This window comes from Typopeltis vanoorti, chromosome 3 (genome assembly GCF_054136105.1).
Source record: "Typopeltis vanoorti isolate ZY-2024b chromosome 3, IOZ_Tvanoo_1.0, whole genome shotgun sequence".
NCBI lineage: Eukaryota > Metazoa > Arthropoda > Arachnida > Uropygi > Thelyphonidae > Typopeltis > Typopeltis vanoorti.
The window spans coordinates 170,134,935-170,161,999 of NC_143551.1; the positions used below are offsets into that span (position 1 = coordinate 170,134,935).

Below are 27,065 nucleotides of genomic sequence, written 5' to 3' on the forward strand. Positions count from 1 at the left end.
TGCAATTGAAAGAGCCCATATAAAGATTACTCTCATCATGGTAAGATCAAACTCCCGGTCTTTTTCCAATCGAAGGGCCCAATATTCCATTGTTCTTCCATCTATGCTACGTAAGCGCTTAACATTAAATTATTTTAACTGTTTTAACTATTGCATATTGCTTACATATACTTCGGGAAAGTGAAACTCATATCAGAGATTTCAGTTTTCATTCAGACGATCTGCAGTGCTTGCAAGTGGGATCAATAGATTATTTAGCCAACATGGGGAGGGGGGGGGAATGAAGTTTCTTTTGCTAGAAATATTCAGTTGGGTTGAGTTGTTTTGAATTCGGCCGATGGAACTGAGGCTATGAATGTATTGTCTGTTAACTGTGTGTGTGTTCCGGTCGGTTTGGGGAATGAAATACCCGAGTTCCAAAACGACTTTTTCAATTGAACTTACCTTCAGTTGAAAAAAGTCTTTATAAAGGTTTCTCACGTCCTAAATGGGATTCAAATCTATTTCTTTTCAGCTAAACGGCAAATGTCGCGACGTCCTTATGCCCGTGACACAGAAACATCGGAACAGTTTAATGTATATATATATATATATATATATATATATATGTGTATATATCATATATATACAGATTAATCATATAGATTAATTATCTTTTAAGTGGTTCGATAGTTTCAAAAGGCAAGCCTATTTACTTTTGACATATATATATATATATGTATATATCATATATATACATATATATATATATATATGTCAAAAGTAAATAGGCTTGCCTTTTGAAACTATCGAACCACTTAAAAGATAATTAATCTACCCACGAACCTGTCCGAATATTTGACTTTTGATTAAGCGTGTTGCTGAATTTATAGCTATTGGTTCAGAAACCAGACAGAACTCCGAATAGCCTCTTGCCTTTTGTCTTGTATTCGAGAGATGTGTTTTTCGTGTTTTGTTTATTTATTTGTCATTTTAAGGATGATGATATTTACTGGCCTTGGTAATACACTATTTTTAAGGTGTTCATCACCAGGGTCGGTATTGGTAATTCACGGTGAAGATTATATTCTCGTCATCAATGGATCACTTCCCAGATTTAGGATTTCAGTTTTGACTTGGACAGATAACTGCTTCTTCTGGACCACTTAACTGTTCTAGCAAAATTCTCCTACACGGACCGTTTCAAAAGTTGTTAGTGATTCATCGGTGGGAATAGAAGGAAGAAGCAGGGCGCACCGCTAACATGTTTCATTGCTACCGATACGGGTTGCATTGCTGAAATATGTTTCGACGGTGGAAGATTTCAAGGCGGGTGAAATGTTCTCAGTTTATTCATAAGAACTTCTCAACGATCATTTTTTTTTTTTTCAATATAGCTCCCACCCACGAAAGGTTGTTTGAAAGCCTATAGTATAAACCTACAGTATATCTTGTACCGTGAGGGGTAAGGATTTTTTTTCCATTTTAATTAATTTTATATATTTTTTGTGTTTTTAAGTTATTTTTTACGCTAAACATGGAACTTATTCAAGCCATTTCAGGCCTTCAGTAAGCGGGGAAGTGGTCTCACACGGAGCGGTGAAATTCATCTCCCATCTAAAGACAATCACAAACAGCCATGCACAGCGGAATTCGAACCTGGAGCCTGTTGATTGGAGAGCGAGACTCGGCCAACTAGGCCAGCAATTGAAAATCCATTGGAAATACCGTATATTCCGGCGTGCAAGTCGACCTGGCGTATAAGTCGATATTGGAATTTTTTGAGTTTTTATAGTATACTCGTCGTATAAGTCGACTCGAAAAATTTCTTTAAAAATAAAAATTATGACACTTTTTAAGAAATTTTTATACAGGCGTCAACCACTAGGATCATAACTGCCTTTTTAGTCCTTCCATTCTTTGTTTTCGCAAAAGATATAAAATACCTAGTTGACAAAAGAAATTTTATTTCGTATTGACCAGTTGACCAATAGTGAAGTAAAGTGCAATGGCTCCTTTTAAAAGAATGAAATAGGACGCGAGTTTTAAGTGCAAAGTGATGAAATTTGCGAAAGAAAATACTGACTGTGTTGCTGCACGTCAGTTCGGAGTAAACGAAAAACTAGTTCGCGATTGGAGAAAAAATGAAACATGAATAATGAAAATGCCAAAAAATAAGTGCGCATTACGGAAAGGAATTTGTAAGTGGCCTATTCTGGGTGCATTAAAATTTCCAAACAGTCTTTTAGTGTGGGACTTGTTCAAATCCCATTTAACGGAGAGCACAAAATCTTTATTAAGAGAGAATAATACCAATATGGCAGTGATTCCAAGTGGGTTAACTTCACTAGGCAACCGTTGGATGTTTGTATAAACAAGCCATTTAAAGACAGTTTACGAAAACAGTGGAATGCAAGAAGGAGAGAAAAGTTACACAAAAGGAGGACAAATGCGACATGCGTCTCTGGTAACTATGTGTGAATGGGTAGCGAAAGCATGGGTTGAAATAAAACCAGATACAGTAATACAATCTTTTAAAAAATGTGCTATATATAACAAATTAGATGGCTCGGAAGATGATTTTGTTTACAATGATGACGAAATTGATGCTAAATCTGATGGAGAAAACGAATACAATTTAAATGACGATATACCGGAAGAAATTACAGAAGCAGAATACAATGAACTTTTCATACATTCAGACAGTGAAAATTTAATTTCAATTATGTAATTAACCTGTTTTCTTTTGTAAATAAATAATTATATAACATGTAAATAATTTTTTCTGTAAATAAGTTTGATATAAGTTGAAATATTTTTACTTATTTACCCTTTTTGTATATTTCTAATAAATTTAACAGAGTATGATAAGAACTAGTTTTTTCTTGGAAAGCAATCAATTTTTGACCCGGCGTATAAGTCGACCTAAAAAATTTAGTACTTTTTTTTCAATGCTGAAAAGTCGACTTATACGCCGGAATATACGGTAATTAACAGCTGTTTTTATGTACATTTTTTGTTATGACAAAATACAATATCGTCACATTTTATACTTAAGAAGTTTTTTTTTTTTTTTTGGGCTGCATTGTCCAGGCAGTTAATTTATTTTTGTCGATAGAACGCCCATAATGCGACACTTACAACTCATGATTGCTAAACGGTTTTTTTTTTTTTTTTTTTCGAAATGTTTTTTTTTTTTTTGTTTTAACGCTTTCGCCAATAACAGTATCAATTTTAACTGGATGATCTGTGCTTTTCCTAGTATTAATATAAAATAAATAGTAATGCCCTGGGATATTTAAAAGTAACATAAAGATAACGAAGTACTTCTCTCTGAATTTGGATTTATATCCTGACCATTACATTCTTTCTTTGCAAAATCCACATTTAAATCTTATCAAGGAAGCTAAATTTTTCTGGGAGGCTGATTAATTCAGGTTGAATTTTCTCTTATCAAGTTCCACTCTAGTTTTTCTCCCTGGCGAAATGGAAAACTCAAACTGAGGATGTCCGATGCACTTAGTTTCCATAGTATTTATTTATTTATTCGTATGGGGGGTTTCTCTCCCGTCCATTTGGAAGAAGGGTTGAGCCCTCCTAATGAGGGATTAGGTATATATATATATATATAAATTTATAACAGGCATACCGACCTGGTTTGCCTTTTCGGAGGGATGGAAAAACCCGAGCTTCAGGGTGAAAACTCTTTACATCCGTATGAGACCGGCTAACTCACCTTTAGTCGAAAAAGACCAGATAAAGGTTCCTTCATATACGGGAATCGAACTCAGGTTTTTCGGACCAAAGGTTTTCATGTATACCGAATGCGCTACGGAGGCTCGTTTCTTGGCATAATCTTGAACAACCAGCTTCTCCTGGATGCAACTTAATGAATGGACGCAAATGTGAAGATAATGCAAGGAACAAATTGTTTGATGAATGTTCTAGTCTAGATAGAATGTGCTGTTGATTTTGCTGTTCTTATTTGGAGTTTGGAGAATACGTGTGTTCTTGTGACCTGTTTTCATGTTTTAAGGGATGAGCCCAAGTTCCTGGCGGAAACATCCTGTACCACCAAGCAAGACTAACTCATCTTCATTGAAAAAATCTTTAGAAAAGTTCTTAGCATGCTAGATGGGATTGAAACCCAGGTTTTTCTAACCAAAGGGTATCGTTGATTTCGACTGTCCTCCGGATGCTCCAGATAGACGTTGTAGCCTTAAAGAAAGAAATGGTATGATTTGATAAGAAAAAAACCTACGCGGTTGACAGTTGCTGAGTTAACCGCGTAGGTTTTTTTCTTATTTTTTTCTAGGAAAGAGAGAGAGAGAGAGAGAGAGAGAACATCATCATCATCACGAACAATGGGCTCACAGCCCGTTGGTGTCCGATGCCTCCTTCATTATCTTCTTCCACCTTTCTTTGTCCAGTGCACAGTGTCGCAGTTTCTGTAAACCCATTCCACACCAGTCCTTTATGTCGTCTATCCATTCTCTGTATGGTCTACCTCTTCTGTTTACACCATCCATAATACCAAACATGAATGTCTTTATCTTCCGGTCCTCACTCATTCTGCAGATGTGTCCAAATAATTGCAGCTTGCATTTTATAATCTTCCTCCGCATTAGATTCTCCTTTAGTTGTATCTTCCGATAGAGCTCTTCATTTGTGACTTTCTGTACTAAGAAAACTAACCAAAAAACCTGCAAACAAAACTAAGCACTCTTCGTTTTGTTTGCAGGCTGATCACCTTACTTTTCCAGATGGTACCCATGGCATTTTCCTTTTGCACCTTCCTTCATTTTATCCATTGCTCTTTCTAAACGTGCGATAAAATGCTTGGTGATATTGGGTTCCCCCTGTCTAGTACCTCTGCTTGTTCTAAACCAGCGTTTCTCAACCTGTGGTCCGCTACGATGGAACAGGTGGTCTGCAGGCAGACTTAATTAAATAAATATATATTTTTAATTATCCAAACAAAACAAATTAAAATTGAATAAGTAAGTAAAAGTTATTGAAATCAAATGGAGACAAAAACCAACAAATAGCGTTAGAATGATCAAAGGTAGAAGCAATAAAACTATATTGTTGTTCACTTCACCTCTCTTTTATTATTTGTCATTCTGCCGATAATTTGTAGCGGGAAAAATGACGAATAATAAAAGAGGGGTGAAGCGAACAACAATATAGTTTTATTGCCATAGACAGTATGACAAGATTTCTTAAACGCTAAAAAAGTGCTGCCCGGGGAGGACGCCTCCCCCTCCCCCCCCCAGCTACGCTTGTGTAACTTAGTGGTCCGTAGAATTGTTTTAGGCATTTCACTGGTCCTTGGGCTTAGAAAGGTTGAAAAACGCTGTAATCTAAACCATTTCCCCAAATCATCACCTGTTCTAACTGCATTCTGATAAACATCTTGTAATATACGTATTAGTTTTCTACCAATTCCATAGGATTCTAGCACTGCTAATGTCATTTTCTGGTCAACAATGTCGAATGCCTTCTGAAAATCAACAAAGCAAGTATATATGTTTTTGTTTTATCTCCTAGCTTTCTCTGCAATTAATCGTCTCAAAATCTGTTGAATTGTAGTTTTATCTTTCCTAAATCCTGCTTGCTCGTCTGCAAGAGATGCTTCCAATTGTGTTCTCAATCTTTCTGTCAATATCATCATCATCACTTTACCAAGATGACTTGTCAAGGAAATTGTTCTATAATTTTTACATTCTAGCTTATTTCGTTTCTTGTATAATGTGACTAATATCGATTTCACCCACTCCTCTGGCATTTTTCCTTCTTTCCATATTACATAGTTGGTGCATTTCTGTAACCATACTTTCGCCTCATATTTAATCATTTCTCCAGCGATGTTATCATTACCAAGGCTCTTGTTGTGTTTTAGCTGTCCTATTGCTTTTTCTACCTCTCCTCTTAAAATGTCCATATCATACTCATTACCCGGTGGTGATATCTGCTTCAATTCTTCAGTCAGTTTCCCAACGCTATGTGAATCTAGTTTTTCTTCATATAATTCACTACAGTATCTTGTCCACCGCACTACAATTTTATCAATTTAGAGAGAGAGAGAGAGAGAGCGCACAAGATTAAATAAATAAATAAATAAAAACTAATAACGAATATTCACGATTTAAAAAAATGCTTAATTTTTTTATTCCCCATTAGTAAGAGAATTGAAAATCAATTGCATTTATGTGAATGACTATCGAACATTAATTTGAAGATTCGATAGCGCTAAACTAACAAATGATAAACGGATGAAAGCGCTGGAGTGAAAGTATTTGTTTTAAACGTTAATTGTAAATGAGTAATCCGTGTTGCAATTTGCATTAAATGGAAAAGGTAGACAGACTGCAGCTTTATCTTCACTTCTGCATAGCTCTTATCACCGTGTAAGTGGATAAAACCAGCATCACTTTCATTTGTAGTTTTGTTCAGTCATATACAACTATCGTGGTGTTGTCAGTGGAACAGCAGTAATGATTGTCGTGTTTCCAGAGATAATTTTATCGAATGAGAGAAGAGAAATCAGAGATTCAACCTGCGAATATAATTAATTGAACAGCAACTATTGACAGACGTACGTTTATGAAATTGTGGAATGTGATAAAAAAAAAAGTACGTGTTACGGGGACACGGAATTCTCATTAAATCTAAAAAATGTTTCTGTATTTAACAGTTATGTTAAATGTGCATAGCAGCTTTAACATTAAATAAATAAATATAAATTAATTAATAAACATTTTGGAGTATTTTAATATACACTCAAAGGACTCAACGCCTTTGTAATCAGTTCATTTTTGTCTGATTAACTAAATTTCGTGTTCCTTAAAGTTGTTTCCTACGAAACACCTAAATAACAAATTTGATAAGAAATCGCTTAAACATTTTATTTTTTATTTTTTAAATTGCATTTAGCACTTTGAATTTCTATGTCCAATTGAATTCTGTCGAATAAATTGGTGGACTAGTTATTACAGACGGTCGAATTTTGTCACTAATAATAAGTGTTATCAGTGACTCGCTGCAGTACTTGACAGAGAGAGAGAGAGAGAGTCACTGCCGTGTCTTTTAACGTGATACTAGGATGGTCCATGGAGCATCCTCGTACCACGTCAGCGAAGCGAGCCTGTTATGTGCCAGGGGCTAAAAGAAAAATTCGCTCCCAGTCATTTGTTGGAATGTATACCAAGTAAGAAATAATCGTTCATTTTTTTTAGAATTAATAATAAAAAAATGTCCCACAGGCACTTGCTCTCCTAACGTGTTGTCTACGAGAAGCTGCATCTTGCTCTTCTCTTTTGTGCAGGATGATGGTTTCGCTTCATTAAGTCTTTTTTTTTTTTCTCTTTAGTAAATAATTTTTACATAATTTTGAAGCAGTGCGAAAAGTAGGTAACAGATTATCAAGCGATTATCTAGCAACTTGGGCTGAATACCCATGTTCTGCAAAATAATATTTATTTTAAAATAGATTCAACAATATTATTGGCTATTTGTTTACAAGAATCAGGAAAATGCCACACACACGCACACACACAAAGAAAGGGAGAGAGATAGCAGAAGAGTGTCAGCCGTTGGGTAAATAAGTTCCATCAAGCTCACATGCATAGAAATATCTGATAATTCTCAAAAAATGTGTTCCGGTTATCTTATAGAAACGGCGAAGAAGGAATTTACAAATGAATTTTTATTTTATTTAATTTTAAAGTAGGTCCACAGGGTTTGGTTTAATATGAAAATATGCACACATCACCCCGCTCCTTTTTTGTTCTCATTCACGCAACAAGTATAAGTGTAAACAACGAATTAGTCATATTTTCTGCAACAACATAACCTCGATCAGGACTAGAAAGCATAACTCTTCGTTAACCTTGCATTGTAACGGAATGATTAGACTCAGCTCTGAAAAACATGCTGAACACCATAACGAATAATTAGTCGACTTAACTCACGCCTTGCGTGTGTAAGAAATGGGTACAAATGTTTTTATTTTCTTGGTCTAAATTGTGAAAAAAGTCATGTGGCATGCATTTCGTGTTTTTAAAATTTTTATTTTAGGATTACAACAGTAAATTTTAATGTTCTGAAAATAAAATTAGTTTTTCTCTCACAAAACGAACGTGGCATTTTTCGAATTCCAATTTCTACACTTAGTCAGTTGGCTCCACGTTTTAAAATCTGTTATTTACATCTATCAAAACAAGTTAATAAAACCGATTGCCAAATAATTATTGTCGAACTGAAAACCGAATGCCATAGGGGGACTCTTTTTGACGTTATGATCCTAATAGACGCTTTGGTTTATAATACTACTCACAATGAAATCACTAATAAAAATAAATGATATCCTTGTAGTGAATATCAATCAGAAAACAGCTACCCGTGAACCATGAATATAACTAACGAAAAATTCTATAACTTATAACAAGCTATGGCTAACAAACCGTTTAACAGGCAATGTCAAGTATAAAGTGTGCCATTTATTCTTGTTAGTAACTCACGAGGCATTACAGCGAATTGATTATTCTGATCGTGCTGGCATCCAGAAATAAGAAATTTGTCATCATAGCGAACAGAAAATGAGCAGATAGGATCCATTAAATTAAATTTGAGAGAAAGAGCGAAATAAAGTATGAAGTCACATTGAAAGCACAATTTTAAAAGACATATCAGTTAAGGAATAAACAAGCGCTTGTATGGTACATTCAGAAGGGAAATAGGTCTTGGAATGCATGATACTTGCGTTTAGGAAACTTAGGTTTTTACTCCTGCTAAACTGGTTAACTGAGCCGGATAAAAATACATTTGGTGAAAGATGGTTAACAGACAAAAATGCATTTGGCAAGTATCTTCATACTTGCCAAAGTCTCTTTCGCGAGTATCAAGGTGTCGGATAATAAGAACTTGGACCTCAGCATGACGCGTAAAACATCAAGAGTCACAGCAGTTACTGAGCATGGGCTGAGAATTTCAGCCCATTCGAACAAAAGCGAACAGTTGTAAATGTAAGAATCTCGCCATACGCAACTCGATGAGGAGCATATAGGGGAAAGAGGTTTCTACGAAGGATTCCTCTAAATATGCGTAAGAAATAACTATATTCCAAATTGGTCCCAGTCTGTGAAGTGTTGCGATTGTGAGCAATAATTACATCAAAAATTTGGAGTGTAGTTGTTTATTATGGCGCTAAAGGTCGAATTTTGAAAAATTCACCTGAATCGGAATGAAATAGAGGAATGAGTGTAAGGTTCCTGCGCGGACATCTTCCATTAAATTTGGAATGCAGTTTTTTTCTTAAGTTGTTTCAAGTGTCCTGATAATTTCTCTACTGAAACAAAATGGAGGGCAATATAAAGATGAGAGAAGAAAGTAAAATGCTACAGATGCTGCTGGAGTATTTCATGATTCCAGTGGCGTATTCAGAGGGGGGGGGGGGAAGGGACCCTTTCCCCTAAGGAAAAAGGAAAAAAACACTAGAAAATTTTCCAAAAATCTTTTCCTAATTAAAATTCTTTTTTATTTTATTTTTATTTATGTTGTGTCGTGTCTTCTATTTCTATACTAGTTATGAATTAGTAATCACTGCAGATGCTCAGTCATAGGTCGTATGCGATGCGTAGTGTGTATTCTCAAATCGTCTACTAAACTCCCCCCCCCCCAATACCAAGCTTAAATCCTGAGTGTGCTACTGCATCATTCAATCAACACTGATCAGTTATTCTTGGACTTTTTTTTTTTTCATTTGTATCATCTAAAATTTTAAGTGATAACTCATACAGAAAATCTCATAGGAGTAAAAAAAAGTGAGCCAGTTAACGAGCAGGCAGAAGTAGTAGGGGATAAACTTCTGACAAGATCAAAATAAGAAAAGGAATCGTGACGTGATTGGCTGTTTTGATGACGTCATTATGTGTGACGTCATGAGTTTGAAATGTTTGAAATTTCCCTGGTGGCATATGTGTCAGTGACGTCAGTTCTTGTGTTTTGGTTCCCATATGGAATTATGGGTGATGGCAGAGATAAAGATTCGTGTTGTGATTGGTGGGACACTTCGGACAAGATCAAGATAAGATAAGGAATTGTGACGTGAATGTTTGTTGTTATCAGATGAAGATAAGTGACATCATTTGTTAGTTGTAAATAAGTGACGTTATTCTTTTGAAAGGAAAAGGGAGAGATATTAGTGGATAAGGAATTGTGTTGTGATTGGTGGGACACTTCTGACAAGACCAAGATCAAGATAAGATAAGGAATCGTGACTGGATGTGTTTAATTATAGTTTGAAATGTTTGGAATTTTGCTGGGGCCCTCGTCTGTCAGGGACATCACGTGCTGTGTTTGGTTTGCTTACTGAATTGTGGTTGTATTTAGAAATAACAATCGTGACGTCATGTGTTTGGAAATTTCTGGGGAACATATGTCTCTCTGTAATATCACATGGTGGTTTGGTTTGACTATGGAATTGTGGGCGATGTTTTTGAGATAAGATATCTTGGAATTTTCCCAGGGTGACACACATTCATCATTGTCAGCATGTTTTGTGTTTGGTTGTCTACAGATGGCTGTACTAATTTTCCAATACATTTTGGGGTATTTCTTTCCTGTTAAAGGGTGGGAATTCTTAGAGTAGTTTCCTCATGGTGGCTCTGTTTAGGCTTTTCCAAATAATTTAATTATATGCTGGTGTGCCTCAAGCATACACTTTTTTTTTTTGCCGGTGTTGTCACTATCAGTTGGAGGTGACATCACTAAAAGGTTATTGGCAAATGACAAACTCTTTTTCAAATTTACGTTATCTTGTTTACAAATGTTTGGGTATTGGTGTTTTTTTTTTTTACTTTATCGTGAAAAGAAAAACCAAACGGCATTTTAAAAGAATAAATGAGAATTAAAGGGTTACAATAATATTTTTGTATGTAGTCTAGAAATTCTAATTATATTTTAATTTTACTTACAGACTTTCCAGAATGATTCTTCTTAATGCAAATAGATATTCCAAAATAGTTGAATTTTTATCCACACCACAACACACAAAAACACAATCTTGAACGAACGAAATTTCTCTAATAACCTGAAAAACTATTTGACTTTTGCTCCTTAGATTTTCTGCCTATTTGGTACACAGTTAATTCCTTAGCATTGGGTCATACTATGTTTTTATTCTCAAGTGGTGGAGTGTAACCTCAAACTGTCTTATGCTGACTAATATATCCACCAGTGGTTGGTAATTGTTGTGTCTACTTGTGAACTTTTCTGATCAGGAGGGATTGGAATTCTCCTGGTCTTACTTGAGTACAAACATGCACTTAAGTAAGACCAGGGTCAGTTTCTCATTCAGGTCACACTTTGCACACACCCTTCTTCAATCCATGCTAAACATCCGCAAATCATTTATGTAATCGAAGGAATACATATAACAGACCTCACACTTAACGAAACGACTGAAATCTATATTAAAATCATGGAATGACAATGCCGCCGCGATTTTTTTTTTCAAACCAATTTTGAAACCAATACATATACTTCTGAGAATTATTAAAATCACAGAATCTTTCGTTGTTTCCAAAAGCATTTAAAAGTACACGTTATGTTTTCACGTTTTGGACATACAATTTCATTTAAATCAAGAACAGGCCTCCCTATTAACCTCGTTAATATTTTTGATTTTTCTCTTTCTTTGGTGAGTAATATTTGATATTTGCATGTTGATTCTATCATCCAATTTCTTAGTTTATCCAGAGATAGTGAACCAATTTTCCACTTCAGCTGATGGTTATATTTTATTAACCAAGAATTCGGGTTTTTTAACTCTTTCAGGTAATTCATTCCAACTACAAGGTGATTTTGTCAATACATATCTTACAATAATTCCTTTTTTATCCTCAAAAAGTGTTTCAAAAATACTTTTTGAGGATAAAATACTTCACATAATAAGGACAAATAATATAGAATACTTTGAGCCACAAAGATAAGATTTGTCCTATGATGTCTCAAAGTAAGAGAATCTCACATCAACATCATATCCAACATGTAGAAACATGTCCGTGAATCATCTGCGTGGAAGTTTCATTTTGGAAGGAATGGGCAGGGTTAAGGATCAGGTAAACAGTACTATAAGGAAAAACAAACGAGTCACATATCTTTGCAGTTTTATGGCAATTTGTTCATCCAGTGCAGCTATCTATTGTGTTGTGGTGTTTTGTATCCAGGAAAGTAAAGTAAAATAATGGGTGAGCCACAAAAGTCATTGAAATTTTCTTTCTTCAGGAAAATAGCACGCGACAAAACTCTTCACATAGCTCTAAAAGGATGGAAACCGATTATTATTTTAGAAGACACTAACATTGTGATGTATTTATCCAGGACCACTTGAGAAAAGTTACACAGGAAGTGGTCTGATATCCTCAGCTACTTGCAAAGAAGAGTTGACTACGTAATGGACCTCAGTGAGTGTTATATTCTGAAATGCCAAGATGGGGAACTAATACTTGATGATATAGGAGCTGATGGAAGCAAAGTTTTGGTTGTGAAGAATCTGAGAGATTTTCACCAAAAATGTACGACACTGATAATCATTTACTATTTTTGGAAATTGAATTACCAGCTATTCATATCACGAGGAAAATTATCGCTAATCATTTAAATTTATCAATGGTAGAATTAGACTTTCAAGATTTTATCCAATTCGATAAAGATTCTTTATTTTGGGACATTACGAACATTTTATCTGAATCAATTCATAACACAAGCCCAAATGAGATGGTTTGGATATCTCAATCGAATGGAAGAAGGAAGAATAGCAAAAACTGTATACGAAAGCCAGAAAATAGGAAAACAAAACATAGGAAGACCCAGGAAAGGTTGGCTAAAGGAAATTAAAGAAAAATTGGAAAAGAAGGGAATTAACTGGAAAGACGCAAAACAACAAACCTTGGAGGTAAAGTTTGGAAATCTCTTTGGCAAAATCTAGATGCTTAAAAGCATAAGAGATCATAGACGAACATTTTGTGAAAACTGTTTGTGTATATTTCGTGACAAGAGAATACACAGAATGTTTAGGCAGGCATGGTGTCATTTCCAGACTGACACAATATCAAATGTATGGAAGTGTGCTTACCATGGTATCTGATTTAAAAATTCTTTTGTGTGACCAGCCATTTTGATGTAATGTAACCAAGAAACAGTGAGTAACAAAAATTTATTCATTGAACTCTTTGGAAAATGTAAGAGTTCTAAACTAAATATTGTGAAATATTTTTAGGTAATTACATGTTTCGAATTTTTCTCAGTGAATGTACTTGTAAATAGTAATTCAGAAAAATAAAATATGCATTTGTAAACTTAAATGAACAAAGAAGTGTGCTTTTGTTGTATTTTTTCACAGCGAATTTTTTACTCAGTTATTCTGATTAGAATTTGTTATTTAAATCCACAACTTTATACCTTAATGCAATTCTGTTTAATTATTTAAAAAAAATCACTATTGTGAAATTAATGCCAGGAATGGGGAAAAAAGTGTTGAAAACTGATATCCATGTAGTGATTATTTTAGAAATTGTCTGATGCTACCTATTGTTAAAGTTTGGTATGGAAAAAATGTTTGTACTCTCCAGATAACACATACAAATTTTACCTTTCTCCACACAAAGTAAGATAAAAATACACCAATAGTATATCCAACAGTATGCAAAAACATGTTGTTCAGTCATCTGCGCAAAAGGTTCATTTTTGAAGGAATGGTCAGGGTAGGCATATAGTAAGGGTTATATGCTATATACCCTGACCAGTACTATAAGAACAAACCATAGAGTCAAGTGACTTTGGACTTAAGTAATCGTTCATCCACTGCAGCTGTTGTTTTGTGTTTGATAATGTAAAAATAATGGGTGAGCCACAAAATTTTTGAGTTTCTTTGCAAAAAGTTCTAATTGTTTAGAATTTTGTAACAGAAAGTAACATAAAATATAAGATCAGAGCTAATAATCAGTGAAATAATAATAATAAATAACTATTTATTTATGGTGCCATATGAAGTAATCTAAGAAGAATGAAGGAAAACGAATATGAAAAATCGACAGTGCGTGAAAAATACGAATATTCACTTATCAAATTGATTGTCAATTTCTTTTGAATAAGACTTCAAATTTATTTCCTAAAGAAATTTGTATTTCTGATGGAATTATTATAAGATATGCATTGACAAAATCACCTTGTAGTTGGAATGAATTACCCCGAATGAGTTAAAAAAACAGAATTCTTGGTTAATAAAATATAATCAACAGCTGAAGTGGGAAATTAGTTCACTATCTCTGGACAAACTAAGAAATTGGATGATAGAATCAACACGCAAATATCAAATATTACTTGCCAAAGGAAGAGAAAAATCAAAAACATTAACAAGGTTAATAGGGAGGCCTGTTCTTGATTTAAATGAAATTGGATGCCCAAAACGTGAAAACATAACATCTACTTTTAAATGCTTTTGGAAACATAACGAAAGATTCTGTGATTTTAATAATTCTCAGAAGTATATGTATTGGTTTCAAAAAAATAAATATGCAACCCTTAATTTTACTACAGTAATAAATTCCCGACGATCACCAAATGAAAATTAACTTTCAGATTTGAGTCACATTGTCAAACACCACATGATGGCAATTCCACAAGCACGGGAAGAACCTTTGAACAACAGTGCAAATTTAACAATAAGAAGATTAAGGAACCAAAAAAAATAATTGTATTTTTCACTTTATTTATTTTCTGTATGTTAGATTCAGTAAATAGAATTTGTAAATAACATTTCATTCAAATAAAATGTGTAAATTTAAATGAACAAATTGGGTGTGTTGTTGATGTGTTATACAAATTTAAGTAAGAGCATAACTTTTTTTCTCCTTGTAAAATTTCATGCCACAAACTAACCAGACTTTTTTTTTTTTTTTTTTTGAAAATCCACTCAATGAAACTGTGTCAACTCTTGGAAGCAAAAGGAAATGGGTATTTAATTAATGCACAGAATTTCAGTGCAGAATGTGTATTTTCCAATACAAATAAATAATTATTTATTTGTATTGGAAAGAATATTTCACCTGAAAAGTGACAAAAAAATAAAAAGGTATCATAGCATGCAGATAATAAGTGAATCAACCTGCAAATATCAAAAATTACTCACCATTGGAAGTGAAAAAAAAAAACATTAACGAACTTAATAGCCAGAGCTGTTCTTCATTTAAATGATACCAAATGAGAAAAACAATATGGGTAGGAATTTCAAAACTTTGAAAGATTGATGAATTTCTTGTTTGCTGTGATCATAAATATTTATTTGAGGGTAAACACTTTCTTTCTTTCTGAGTTAATTTTCATTTGAAATAAGAATAAATAATTATTTATTTGCATTGGAAAGAATATCTAATATAATAATTGTGTTAAAATATATATATAAATATCCCTACTCTGAATAAATGTCGGGCTGAGAGGACAACAGTCAATTGGTACTAACGGAAATGAGTTTTACATAATTGAACTATGTAAAAACCATAGTTCAACTTGTTTTGAAATGTCACATGGAGAAAAATCATGTGAATTATATGTAAGCACCAGTGGGAAATCACACACTATGAACATAAGCATAAATGTGAATAAGAAAAAGAAGAATAAGAAAAAACAAAAATATTGTGTTTTCACTTTATTTAATTTCTGTATGTTAGATTCAATAAATACAATTTATTAATAATATTACACTCAAATAAAAGGTAGCATAGAAATTAACAAAGTATATATATATATTACTGAGCTAATATTCATTTGAAATAAATTCCAGTTACCTAGCTACACAAAATGTAAATAAACAAACAAGCCATCTACTTGAAAACAATAAATGTATAAAATCGTTAATCAGGAATGAATAATTTTAGGATGTGTCATAAGAGTTTTACACTAGAAAAACAGTCGTACTTCCCCGAACTGATAATACCATGCAAAACATCAAAGTCAGAATATGAGTCATGAAAAAAGGTGATGTTCGGATTGTCGTGTGGAAAGTATTATCAAACCCTCAAGTAAGACCAGGAGAAATTCAATCCCTCCCAGTCAGAAAAGTTCACAAGTAGACACAACAATTACCGATTGCTGGCAGATATATTAGTCAGCATTAGACTGTTTGAGTTTACACTCCACCACCTTGGGAATAAAAACATAGTATGACCCAATGCTATGGAATTAACTGTGTACCAAGACAGAAAATCTAAGGAACAAAAGTCAAATAGTTTTTCAGGTTATTAGAGAAATTTCGTTCGTTCAAGATTGTGTTTTTGTGTGTTGTGGTGTGGATAAAAATTCAACTATTTTGGAATATCTATTTGCATTAAGAAGAATCATTCTGGAAAGTCTGTAAGTAAATTTAAAATACAATTAGAATTTCTAGACTACATACAAAAAAGTTATTGTAACCCTTTAAGTCTCATTTATTTTTAATTTATTTTTTTAAAATGCTGTTTGGTTTTTCTCTTCACGATAAACTGAAAAAAAAACACCAATACCCAAACATTTGTAAACAAGATAACGTAAATTCAAAAAGAGGTTGTCATTTGCCAATAATCTTTTAGTGATGTCACCTCCAACTGATAGTGATAACACCGGAGCAAGAAAAAAAAAAGAGTATATGTTTGAGGGACACCAGCATATAATTAAATTATTCAGAAAAGCCTAAACATAACCACCATCAGGAATCTACACTATGAATTCCCACCATTTAACAGAAAAGAAATACCCCAAAATGTATTGGAATTTTTTTTTTTAAACTTAAACATAAGAATTGATAATTGTAATTTTAATAATCATTGCTTGTATGTTTTGGTAAGCGTAATTCTAATACTGAATATATATATATATATATGTGTGTGTGTGTGTGTATTTTTATAAGAATAATCATAGGGTAGATATTAGAGTATCAACTTGGATACATTAGCGACTTTTCATGTCTAATGTGTGTGTGTGTGTTTGAGTGACATTAGCATATAATAGATTATATATGCTATATTAGCATATAATTAGCATATTTTAGACTCTACTCTAAGAATTCCATAGTCTTTTAACAAGAAAGAAATACCCCAAAATGTATTGGAAAATTAGTACAGCCATCTATAGACAACCAAACACAAAACATGCTGATAATGACGGATGTGTGTCACCCTGGGAAAATTCCAAGATATCTTATCTCAAAAACATCGCCCACAATTCCATAGTCAAACCAAACCACCATGTGATATCAGAGAGACATGTTCCCCAGAAATTTCCAAACACATGACGTCACGATTGTTATTTCTAAAATAACCCACAATGCAGTAAGTGAACCAAACACACCATGTGATGTCCCTGACAGACGAGGGCCCCAACGAAATTCTAAACATTCCAAACTCTATAATAACACACATTCACGTCACGATTCCTTATCTTATCTTGATCTTGTCAGAAGTGTCCCACCAATCACGACACGATTCCTTATCCACTAATATATCTCCCTTTTCCTTTCAAAACAATGTCACTTATTTTCAATTAACAACGAATTCACTGTAACGTTTTTTTTTGTTATAAACTGAACAGCGGCATAAAACGACTCTCATATCTTCTTTTTTGATGCTGTTCAATTTCATGATGCCAGTCTTTTTAGTGTTTTGCGTGTTGTGAGTATTCAATATCCTTCTAGTTGTTTCACTCTTTCCTAGACATGTTTATCTACCCAAGGTGACGTCAAATAATTATAATTACACAGGATACCATTTATGCCTAAGTATTATTCAAATGTCTATAATAGACCTCACTAGTTTTGGAAGGAGTGTGCTGACAGATGGTAATATCGTGTGTACTTTCATTTCCTCAAGTCTATATGTAAATTTTTCTTCTGAATGGTACATTAACGGTGCATCCATTAAAACAAAGAAATAAATCCTCTGATGCCTTTTGTTGTCCTAAGAGATATGAAATGCTTTCAGCCTTTTTAAAATTAGAGAGAATGGCAGTCTTCACCCTCACTCATCACTGAAAGACAAGATCAAAAGAGATATCAGTATATTTGTATGAGATATTGCTGTGTGTGTGTCTATGTAAGAGAGAGAGAGAAGACATTTATTTCTGTGAAAAAAAAACAAGGGCATTGAATATTGTGAGTTTTGAAAGATAGAAAGACAGTTACTAAGATCATGATTTGAAGTGTTAGGAATCCAAGTCTTGATATTTCTTGTGAATAAAGGGAAACGATGCAACAGAATTAAGCAGAAAAGGGGTGGAATAGCTTTGACAAATAAATACGAAGAAAATCTGTTAACGCTTTTTATTAGCTTATATGAAGTAAGCAAAGCTGTATTAGCCCCATCTAATTTTTGGAGACCAAGGGAAAGTTCAATCTCCACTGGTAGCCAATCAGAGATAGCTTGCCCATGAATCACTAATTTTAAGCAGCATCCAGTGAAGAGACAAGAAACAAGTGCTGCCTTCCCATTGTCCCTAACAATGTTATTTTGTATTAGGGCTAGGGACAAATCTTTCAGACAATGTTGTCTGAAATAGTGTGGGTTTTGGGGTTGATTTTCTTAAGTTTACAGGATGAAAAACCCAAGTTTTTGGAATTTAAAAAAAAAAAAAACGTGTTAGAGATCAACTAACTCGGGAACTTGTCGAAGAAATGCTTAGAAAATATTCTAGTCAGCAACTAGAATTGAACTTGGGTCTTTCTTCTGGCAGCTTTGTGCTGTGAATGCAAACTCCACTCCACTGAACTATAAAGGTCTCTTAATAATAAAATTAAAATAAAAAAATATGCATAGACACATCATACATACACAATTGGCATCCAGCTATTTTGATGTATAGTATAAGTAGAAAATGAAGATGGAGTTTTTTGATGAAAATATGTTGCAATAATCCTAAATCTCCTCTTGGATGGTATACCAAGGCATAAATAAGAAACATGAATTTACAATGGAATGAATGTTTCTATTTCTGTATGCAATGTTTGAGTGATATGATCAGCGCAAGTGTTGGGATCAGAAGAACGGTACTCCACCAAAGCAAATATAATAGAAATCACAAAAATCATCCCAGTGGATAATGTTCTTATAATGCCAGTAACACGGATGAAAATAGCTGTGTTCTACTAAGGAGGAAAATAAAATAATAACAACACTAAGTTGTAATCTAAATTTCCCAAAGATCATTGGTGCGAAATTTTGATGATAACATATCTAACCATCCTTACTTGCTCATCGGATGTGGTTAGAAAAAGAATGCTAGTTAGAATGGTGTATAAAAGTAAAGATGTGACAGAGAACAAAAAAAAAAATGAAGTTGACAGAATGAAGCGAGGAGAATTTTAGCAAAATAAAGATTATGATTATTATTATTTTAAAAAAAAGCCAGCTATATCTGCTTAGCTAAAGGCGGAGAATATTATTAACATTTGACCTCCGTGGAGAGAAAAGGACTCTTTGCAGGAGGTCCATACTCCATCATCCAAAAAGATAACCGAATCGTGCTTTAAACCAATTCACAATTTCTGCATTAACCACATTTTCAAGCTATGCATTCCACTCACCAATCACTCTCCGTGCAATGACCCAGCTCACACCTCTTTATACAGCCTCGTTCTACCCTTATCTCCTCTACTCTATGAAAAATCTTCACATTAATCTGGTAACAAGCCCTCACTAACTTATAAGTTTCAATCATATCCCCTCTCCTTCTATCACAGGGCTCTGCAAATTTCTTTCCTTCAATCTCTCCTCGCATGACATTCCATAGACCTGATACTTAGTGAACCTTCTCTATACCACATTATCCCCTTGAAAAACCAGGTGACCAGATATGCACACAATAGTCCATGAGTGATCTGACCAAAGCCTTATATGAGGGAACCATAAATTCTTTGCCTCTGCTTGTCAATGTTCTCATTATTGTTCCATAATCCATTGTGATGGTCTTACAATTTTAGCAATGTGACCCCTAAACTTCAAGTCTCTCTCTGCCATCAGTTGATGAGGCTGAGTATATTAATTATACACTCAGCATCCCAACCTTGCCTACCAAAATTCAAGACTTTGCATTTTGCAACATCAAACAGTTCCACTTGCAGAGACTATTAAGGTCATCCTGCAAGGCCATATCTGCTCTACTTCTCATAAGTGTTCCCAACTTTTTTTACTCCATTGGCAAACAGCTACACATCTTCAGCTAAGCTACTCCCAATATCATTTATATACAAGTTAAACAATAGTATATACTCAAAACATATCTGGCACTCCACAGGTGGCTTTCCTCTTTTGGGATACTCTTCCTCTATATACAACCTGACACCTGATACCTGATTTCCCGATACCTGACAGCCAATCAGGAAATTAAACTAATTAGCCTGTTATCTAACAACTCTTTCAATTTAGCTACCAGCTTGTTATGTGGCAGTCTATCAAAGGTTTTGGAAAAATTTAGCTATACCACGTTATATGCATCTCCCTTATCCAATGAATTTGTTACCTTGTTATAATATGTAAATAGACTGCTAAAGCATGACCTATACCTAACAAACCTGTGCTGATCATCATAATGGATACTGCTATTATCAACATTTCTGAATCCTAGTCCTCCACAACCTCTAACACCTTAGACTGAACACCCCTCAAATATTAGAAAACAGCTAACACAGCCTTGCCAGTTCCCTTTGAAGAATAATAGGTGTTAGAATGTGGTAACATCAGCACTAACGTTTGTGAGTCAGACACTAAGCATTACTTTCACTGCTTAGTAGCTGACTGCAGCCTCACTCATTGGAGACTTCAAAAAAAGTTCTATGGTTTGTCTGTTGATAACTGCAGGCAGATGAGTCAAGGCAGTGCACGTGCTAGCCTTAATAGCACAATCCAAATGCAAAGTGAGAGCACCTGATTTTCAAACATGTTTGAACTTGTCAGAGCTTTAAAAACCATTCCAGGCTAATTAATTTTGATAATTTTTCATGGAACACAGTTTGGGAAATGCTGTATTAGAGAATCGACCAGGGAGTTAAGATAAAGTAGAAAAATGTTTCAGGAAAAAGGAGTAAATAAGAATAATAGGAGTCCGGAAATGCATGAAGTCATTACTTTTGAAGTAAATTGTGATCGTCTTGATTAATAGCAACCGAAGATAAGTTTTTTTTTAATTGCAGTCTTGTAATATTTTTTGTTATAGTCTTGTACTGTATGTTAGATAAGTAAAATAAATCCTCAAGAGCCTTTGTTCCCCAAGAACTACGCAAGGCCGTTTTAGCCCTAACTTTTTGGAGACTGGTGGGCAACAATCTCTCTCTCTCTACCAAGACTGACAACTTCAAGCCTATTAATGATTTCATAGGCATCTGGGAAGGAGAGTAAACCAAACTGCAGCCATCTTGTAGTTCCTAACACTATATATATATTGCACGAAACAGTGCGTTTGATAGTTGATTTTCTTGAAATCCAGGGAGAAAAAAAAAAAACCTTACTTGCCTCTTCTACCAAACAATGACTTAAACTTTGGTTGAAAAAAAAAAAAAAAATTAAAGAAAATATTGAAAAAATTCTCTAGGACTAAGGAAGCAAGTACCTTTTCACTGGGCTAAACAGGCACCTCCTGAAACATAAAAGGCAAAAAATGGATAATAAGAAAAAAAAAAAAAAAAAAAACAGTTTCAAATGATTTCATGCAACTAATTATTTTGCTGGCCTGTTTGGCTGAGTCAATGGCACATATCACTTTCTCCAAATTCCACCATCAGCACTAATGTTTGCGAGTCTGTAGATGGTAACATTACTTTCACTGCTTAGGGTCTGACTGCAGCCTCGCTTACTGGAGACTGCAAAAAAAAGTTCCATGTTTTGTCTAGAGCAGGGTTTCCAGACTATCTTATCCTTAGCATGTCCAAAGTTCTAACACTAAAACATGCAATAGGTTTACAGCCTTTGCTAGGGGGAATTTGCATTTTAAAAAAATAAAATAAGAAATAATAAGAGATGGATACAAAGTTCACTGCTACGATCTTCCATTAATTGCAGTTGGATGAATGATGGTAACAAACAAAAAGTTCATTCTCAGCAATATTTTTATAGTGACAGAAATTAAATCAATTTAGAAGCACAACAAAGTAAGCTGCTAAAATTTCTGGATGAATCTGTAAGAGGTATATATTCGTTATGATATAAAAGTTAATAATCGTTAATTATGAATATCACTAGACAGATATGACACTGCATGGAGAAGTCTTTATAAAAGACACCTCAGTCATTTTTATAGACAATGAAAAATAACATGCAGTTTGGCATGTATGTTTCATAATTATAAAACAAGACTGACTAATCAACAGAAAATTTACATTTTTTTTTATTTATTTATGGGAGAAATATCATTTAGCTCAGACTTCCTTTGGCACATATTTCTTCTGCACATTCGTGAGTTATCTGACATTTGAAATAGCAATAAATACCTTCTTATGAAATTCTATATAGAACGACTCTTTCTTTTAAAATTACACGATGATCAGCATTCATATTTACAAATTTAGGGACACAAAATTCTATGACACATGTCATCCTATATAGAATGACAATACCCATCAGCAGTATGCTAAAATAAAATTAATTTTATATAACTGTCTTCTGAAAATAAATTAATGAATTCTGTTTTCCATTACAGTATTACTGGGACATGTTCATGTAGTAAAACATACATTCTTTCCTGCTACTCATCAAAACAATGTGCAAACATTGTTTTGACGCAGTTTTATTGTTTCTCATAATTTCATCATAACTGTTTCAGTTATGATAAAAAAAGAAAAAAAAAAAGAGAAAAAGTTTCTATAATTTGCTTAAAATTTTAAGCACTATTTCAAATTTTGGCCAGTTATAGAAAATAATAATTAATGAAAATTATTGATCATAATTTGAGACTTTTTTGATAAACAGAAAGGAGTCTTAGATATTTATTAATACTAAAAGATTGTAATTTATGAATCCTTAAAAAAGCTTTTAATTTCTGATTTTAATGTTCCAAAAGAATACAGTTCATCAGCAGACAAAAACTGATATACCTATTAAAGGTTTTTTTTTTTTTTTTTTTTTTTTTTTTTTTTTTTTTTTTTTTACTGCAATTTGAGTGCACATTTTCTCTATTTTCATATTTGCACAAAATGATAATAAAAAAAAATACTGCAATTATTACAAAAAAATAATAATAATAAAGATTTTTGTTCATGAATATTGTCATACCAGACTAACAGCTAAAATAAATAAAATACTGTACAGATTCAAAATCTAAGAAACATGTACAATAAGAACTACGTATTAATTTTATTAGTCACACAGAAGGAAGCCCAGCTGCAAAACACCAGCATGGCACAAGATTGATAGTTATTTAGTTACTATAGCATTCTGATTATGTAAATCAGCACACCAAATTTTTGAATATTTAAAGATATATATACAAAGAACCATTAATATCATTAAGCAATAATGGTTATTAGTAAATGATATGTTAAATATGCAACCAATCCAATGCCTTTAGTAATAAATGTAAAAATAGAAATGACATTTATAATTTTCTTTAAAAAAAAAAAACAATTAAAATGTAATATTTTAGAAGGATAACACAAGGATTTATACTGAATAAAGGCTACAATTCTCTGACCGGTTCGATTGTTTTGTAAGATGAAAAACTCGAGTTTCCGGGATGAAAAATCCTGTCTCCTCTATATGTGACTGGCTAATTTGCAAAAGAGGACCAATTTTAATAGATATAAATAAGATCTAAATGATTAAAGAAACAAAGATATTGGATTTTAGCAAATGAAACTACATATAGAACTCAAAACAAATTATGACTAATCACAGAGACAATAACATCACAGATTTCAATAACTGAAACAAAATATTCAAAAAAATGAAAAATTCAGACAGGAGTAAAGATGAAAAACTTATCAAAAAGTCAGTGACATCTAAATGAAAATGAAACATGGTTAAAATTACTTCTTAATAAACAGGGTTTTAGGGCAGAACAAAAACAATAACAAAGGCAGAAAGTGTATATGAATGTATATGAAATTATCATGAAATAAACACTAGATATTTACCAACGTGAATGACAATGATGCAAGGCTAAGTTACAAAAAATCTCTATTATTTAGAAATAAAAAGATGGAAGGAAGATACACTAATTTGTGTCTATACTTTTCATACTAATATTTCTATATATATATATATATATATATATATATATATATATATATAAAAAAAAGACAATAATAAAATATGAGAAGGAATAAAAATACAAAATTAAATACTTTTAATGAACCTTAATACAAACATTTTCTTCACATTAAAATACAGGGCTACATAGAAATTTAAACAGAATCAACAATAAGCATTTTATTGCATTTCATGGAATCTATCTTCATAATATAATCTGGTGCTGGTGACTTGCCATATCCAGAAGAAAAGATGTCCTTAATTCCTGCCATTACAGATTTGCCCTTTAACTTCACTGAGCATTTGAAATCTCGTGGACCATCAGATTCAAATCCATAGAATGCCGTCTTTGTCCTATATAAAATTTCTTTGAGATCTGGCTGCACATTTTCTGGATGTTTATTTACTAATTTCTGCCTATTGTCTACATGCGATTTCTTTTTCTGATGAGTGTCTTGGGATTCTTTACTCTCTATTGCTTTCCTTTTAAGACTTTTTGAAACAGAAGGAACCATAAATTTCTTGGAGGATAAGACGTCACAATCATTTCTCTTGTATAAAATATTTAGAAGAACACCAATATTTTTACCACTTAATGGCACATTCTTTATTTCACTGGCCCCAAAAATAATTAAAAGTGCTGTGTAGAGAGTATTTCGATGGCAAGCTGACAATTTATTGTAAAATATATGCCTTGTATGAGGGAAATAAACAAGGTATACATATGTCAGTGTTTTCTTTTTTTTGATTCTCTTTTCTGTCTTTAATGTCGAGAAGGATAACCCAAAACAGTAACCACCATCATATAAGTCTCCACTAACTTGACATGTATACTGACTCAAATTCAAGTAATACTTAAACTGTTTCACTAGTGTATTGAGATCACTACAGTCACTGCTTACTTTTAACATCCCACTTATTTCTAGAGTCTTCCATACTAAAGGATGCTTTTTAACAAAGTAAATTCCCAACTTTAAATTAATGAATGCTATATTCCTGTTTGACAATTCTGATAACAGAACATCAACTATTTCTTTCTTTCGCAACCTCAAAGGTATATCAGATGGAATATTGATGTATGGTAGTAATGGAATTTCATTGATTAATTCATTCCTTAAAAATTTTGTCAGTAGCTCTCTTAATTCTCCAAGTGAAGAAATACGGTCTTCAGAATTACTCATTAGAAAAAGATCCTTAAGACACAAGATACTTTAGGATGCAGGTAAAATGTAATTTACATACGAAAAATTTAGTGATTATTATAAAATCTTTAAGATGGCTATGTATATTTCATTGAGGATGAAGTAATTAAGGAGAAAAATACTTCCATTAAATTGATAAGATAAATATGGTTGACTCTCCAAGACCACCAACAGTCACAGTTTAATGAATGTTTCAAATGGAATCTGCAAAGAGAGAAAGGATATAGTATTGATAAATTAAGCGGAAAATCAGTATTTGTACACACACACACACACCATGTCTCACAGATTTAAACAGGTTACAATAATAATAATATTTTATAGATTTTATTATACAATTCTGATTTTTTTATTACTAAAGCTCAATTAAAATGAAAATATTTTTAATTTAATAATGAACATGGAGGTAGAAGTCTATAAAATTACTCTAAAATTCATGTGACCATTCAAGTTACTTTACTGTTTGAGGTTGTGCAATAATGATTATCATGCTGGCCAAACATTTTAAAGTTAATTTTTTTTCCTGGTCAATCACAATAAAAGATGCACTTTGCAATAGCATTCTTGTATCACAATATTTTTATCACAAAGTGAACCCAGATTTGTTTTTGACTTATGCAGACAGTATTTATTACCATTTGTAACATATATTTTTATATTACTGAAGAATGATCCCATTTAAACCAAAACTGAAAGGGTTTGAAATTGACTAAGTAAAGAACCCAAATAGCAAATTCAAATAAATCCAATCAGACAAAGAATGTATAATGTTTTATAGCTTCTAATACTTAAGATATTGCCAATTTTTAATTAAAACAGAAAATGTACTCCATTAAAAACTGCTTTTGTTTATTTAAAAACCGTTTGGTATCATTTCACTGAATAATTTATATCAAGTAGAAGTTTTCATTTAACACAAACAACACTGTCATCTGTACAAATAAATGCAATGTACATGTCACTGTATTTGACTTCTTTGAATATTTTGAAAAGGACATTTTTTTTTATTACTTTATTTTCTGTTATCATCATGATCAAATTCCTGATATGTATGCACGGATGTTATGATAATACTACACTAAAACTTTATATTATTACAAACTTCCTATCAAGAATTTTCCTCTAAATTAATCTGTTATTTGTCTGACCCCAATTATTGTCAGAAAACATATTTCAGTTGGTATCCATGTGTAGAGGCTTAAGTGCTGTGAGGACATCATATTGGAGGCTTAATGAATGTATACAGCACTCAGAAAGGATTAAAACAGAATTTAATACTCCCTATATATTTCGTCTCAGTAAATGAGACATCTTCAAGGATTACAAAAAAACTAATGTAACATAAAAACAAATAACAAACAATACTAAGCCCACCCACGTGGGTGACACTAAAGTCCTATCTAGGTGGAACTCCCTCTAAGGGCGGTTGTAGGTGGCCTGGAATGTAAAGTGGGACCTCTGGTGATAAGTGTTTCCCAAATCTTAGGAAGCTTAATGCAACCATATTTGTTGAGATTTGGTTGATTCCTGAGAGCTGCTGCTGATTCTAAGAATAGTCTCTCTTTTTTGAATTTCCTGTGGTGGAGCATGGTGGTTTTTTTCCCATGAGATCCTATGG

General features: G+C 33.0%; 1 protein-coding gene across 13 annotated transcripts in view; it reads right to left on the reverse strand.

The window, feature by feature from the left end:
• Positions 1 to 24,325: 24,325 nt before the first annotated feature.
• The window catches only part of LOC150108741 (uncharacterized), a 189,706-nt gene continuing 186,966 nt past the window's right edge, over positions 24,326 to 27,065 (reverse strand). For all 13 annotated transcript variants that reach the window (XM_090416198.1, XM_090416193.1, XM_090416190.1 and 10 more), the window contains one exon: positions 24,326 to 25,651. In XM_090416198.1, coding sequence (XP_090272324.1) covers positions 24,401 to 25,426 — 1,026 coding nt within the window. In that variant the 5' untranslated portion in view covers positions 25,427 to 25,651 and the 3' untranslated portion in view covers positions 24,326 to 24,400. The remainder of the gene's footprint in view (positions 25,652 to 27,065) is intronic.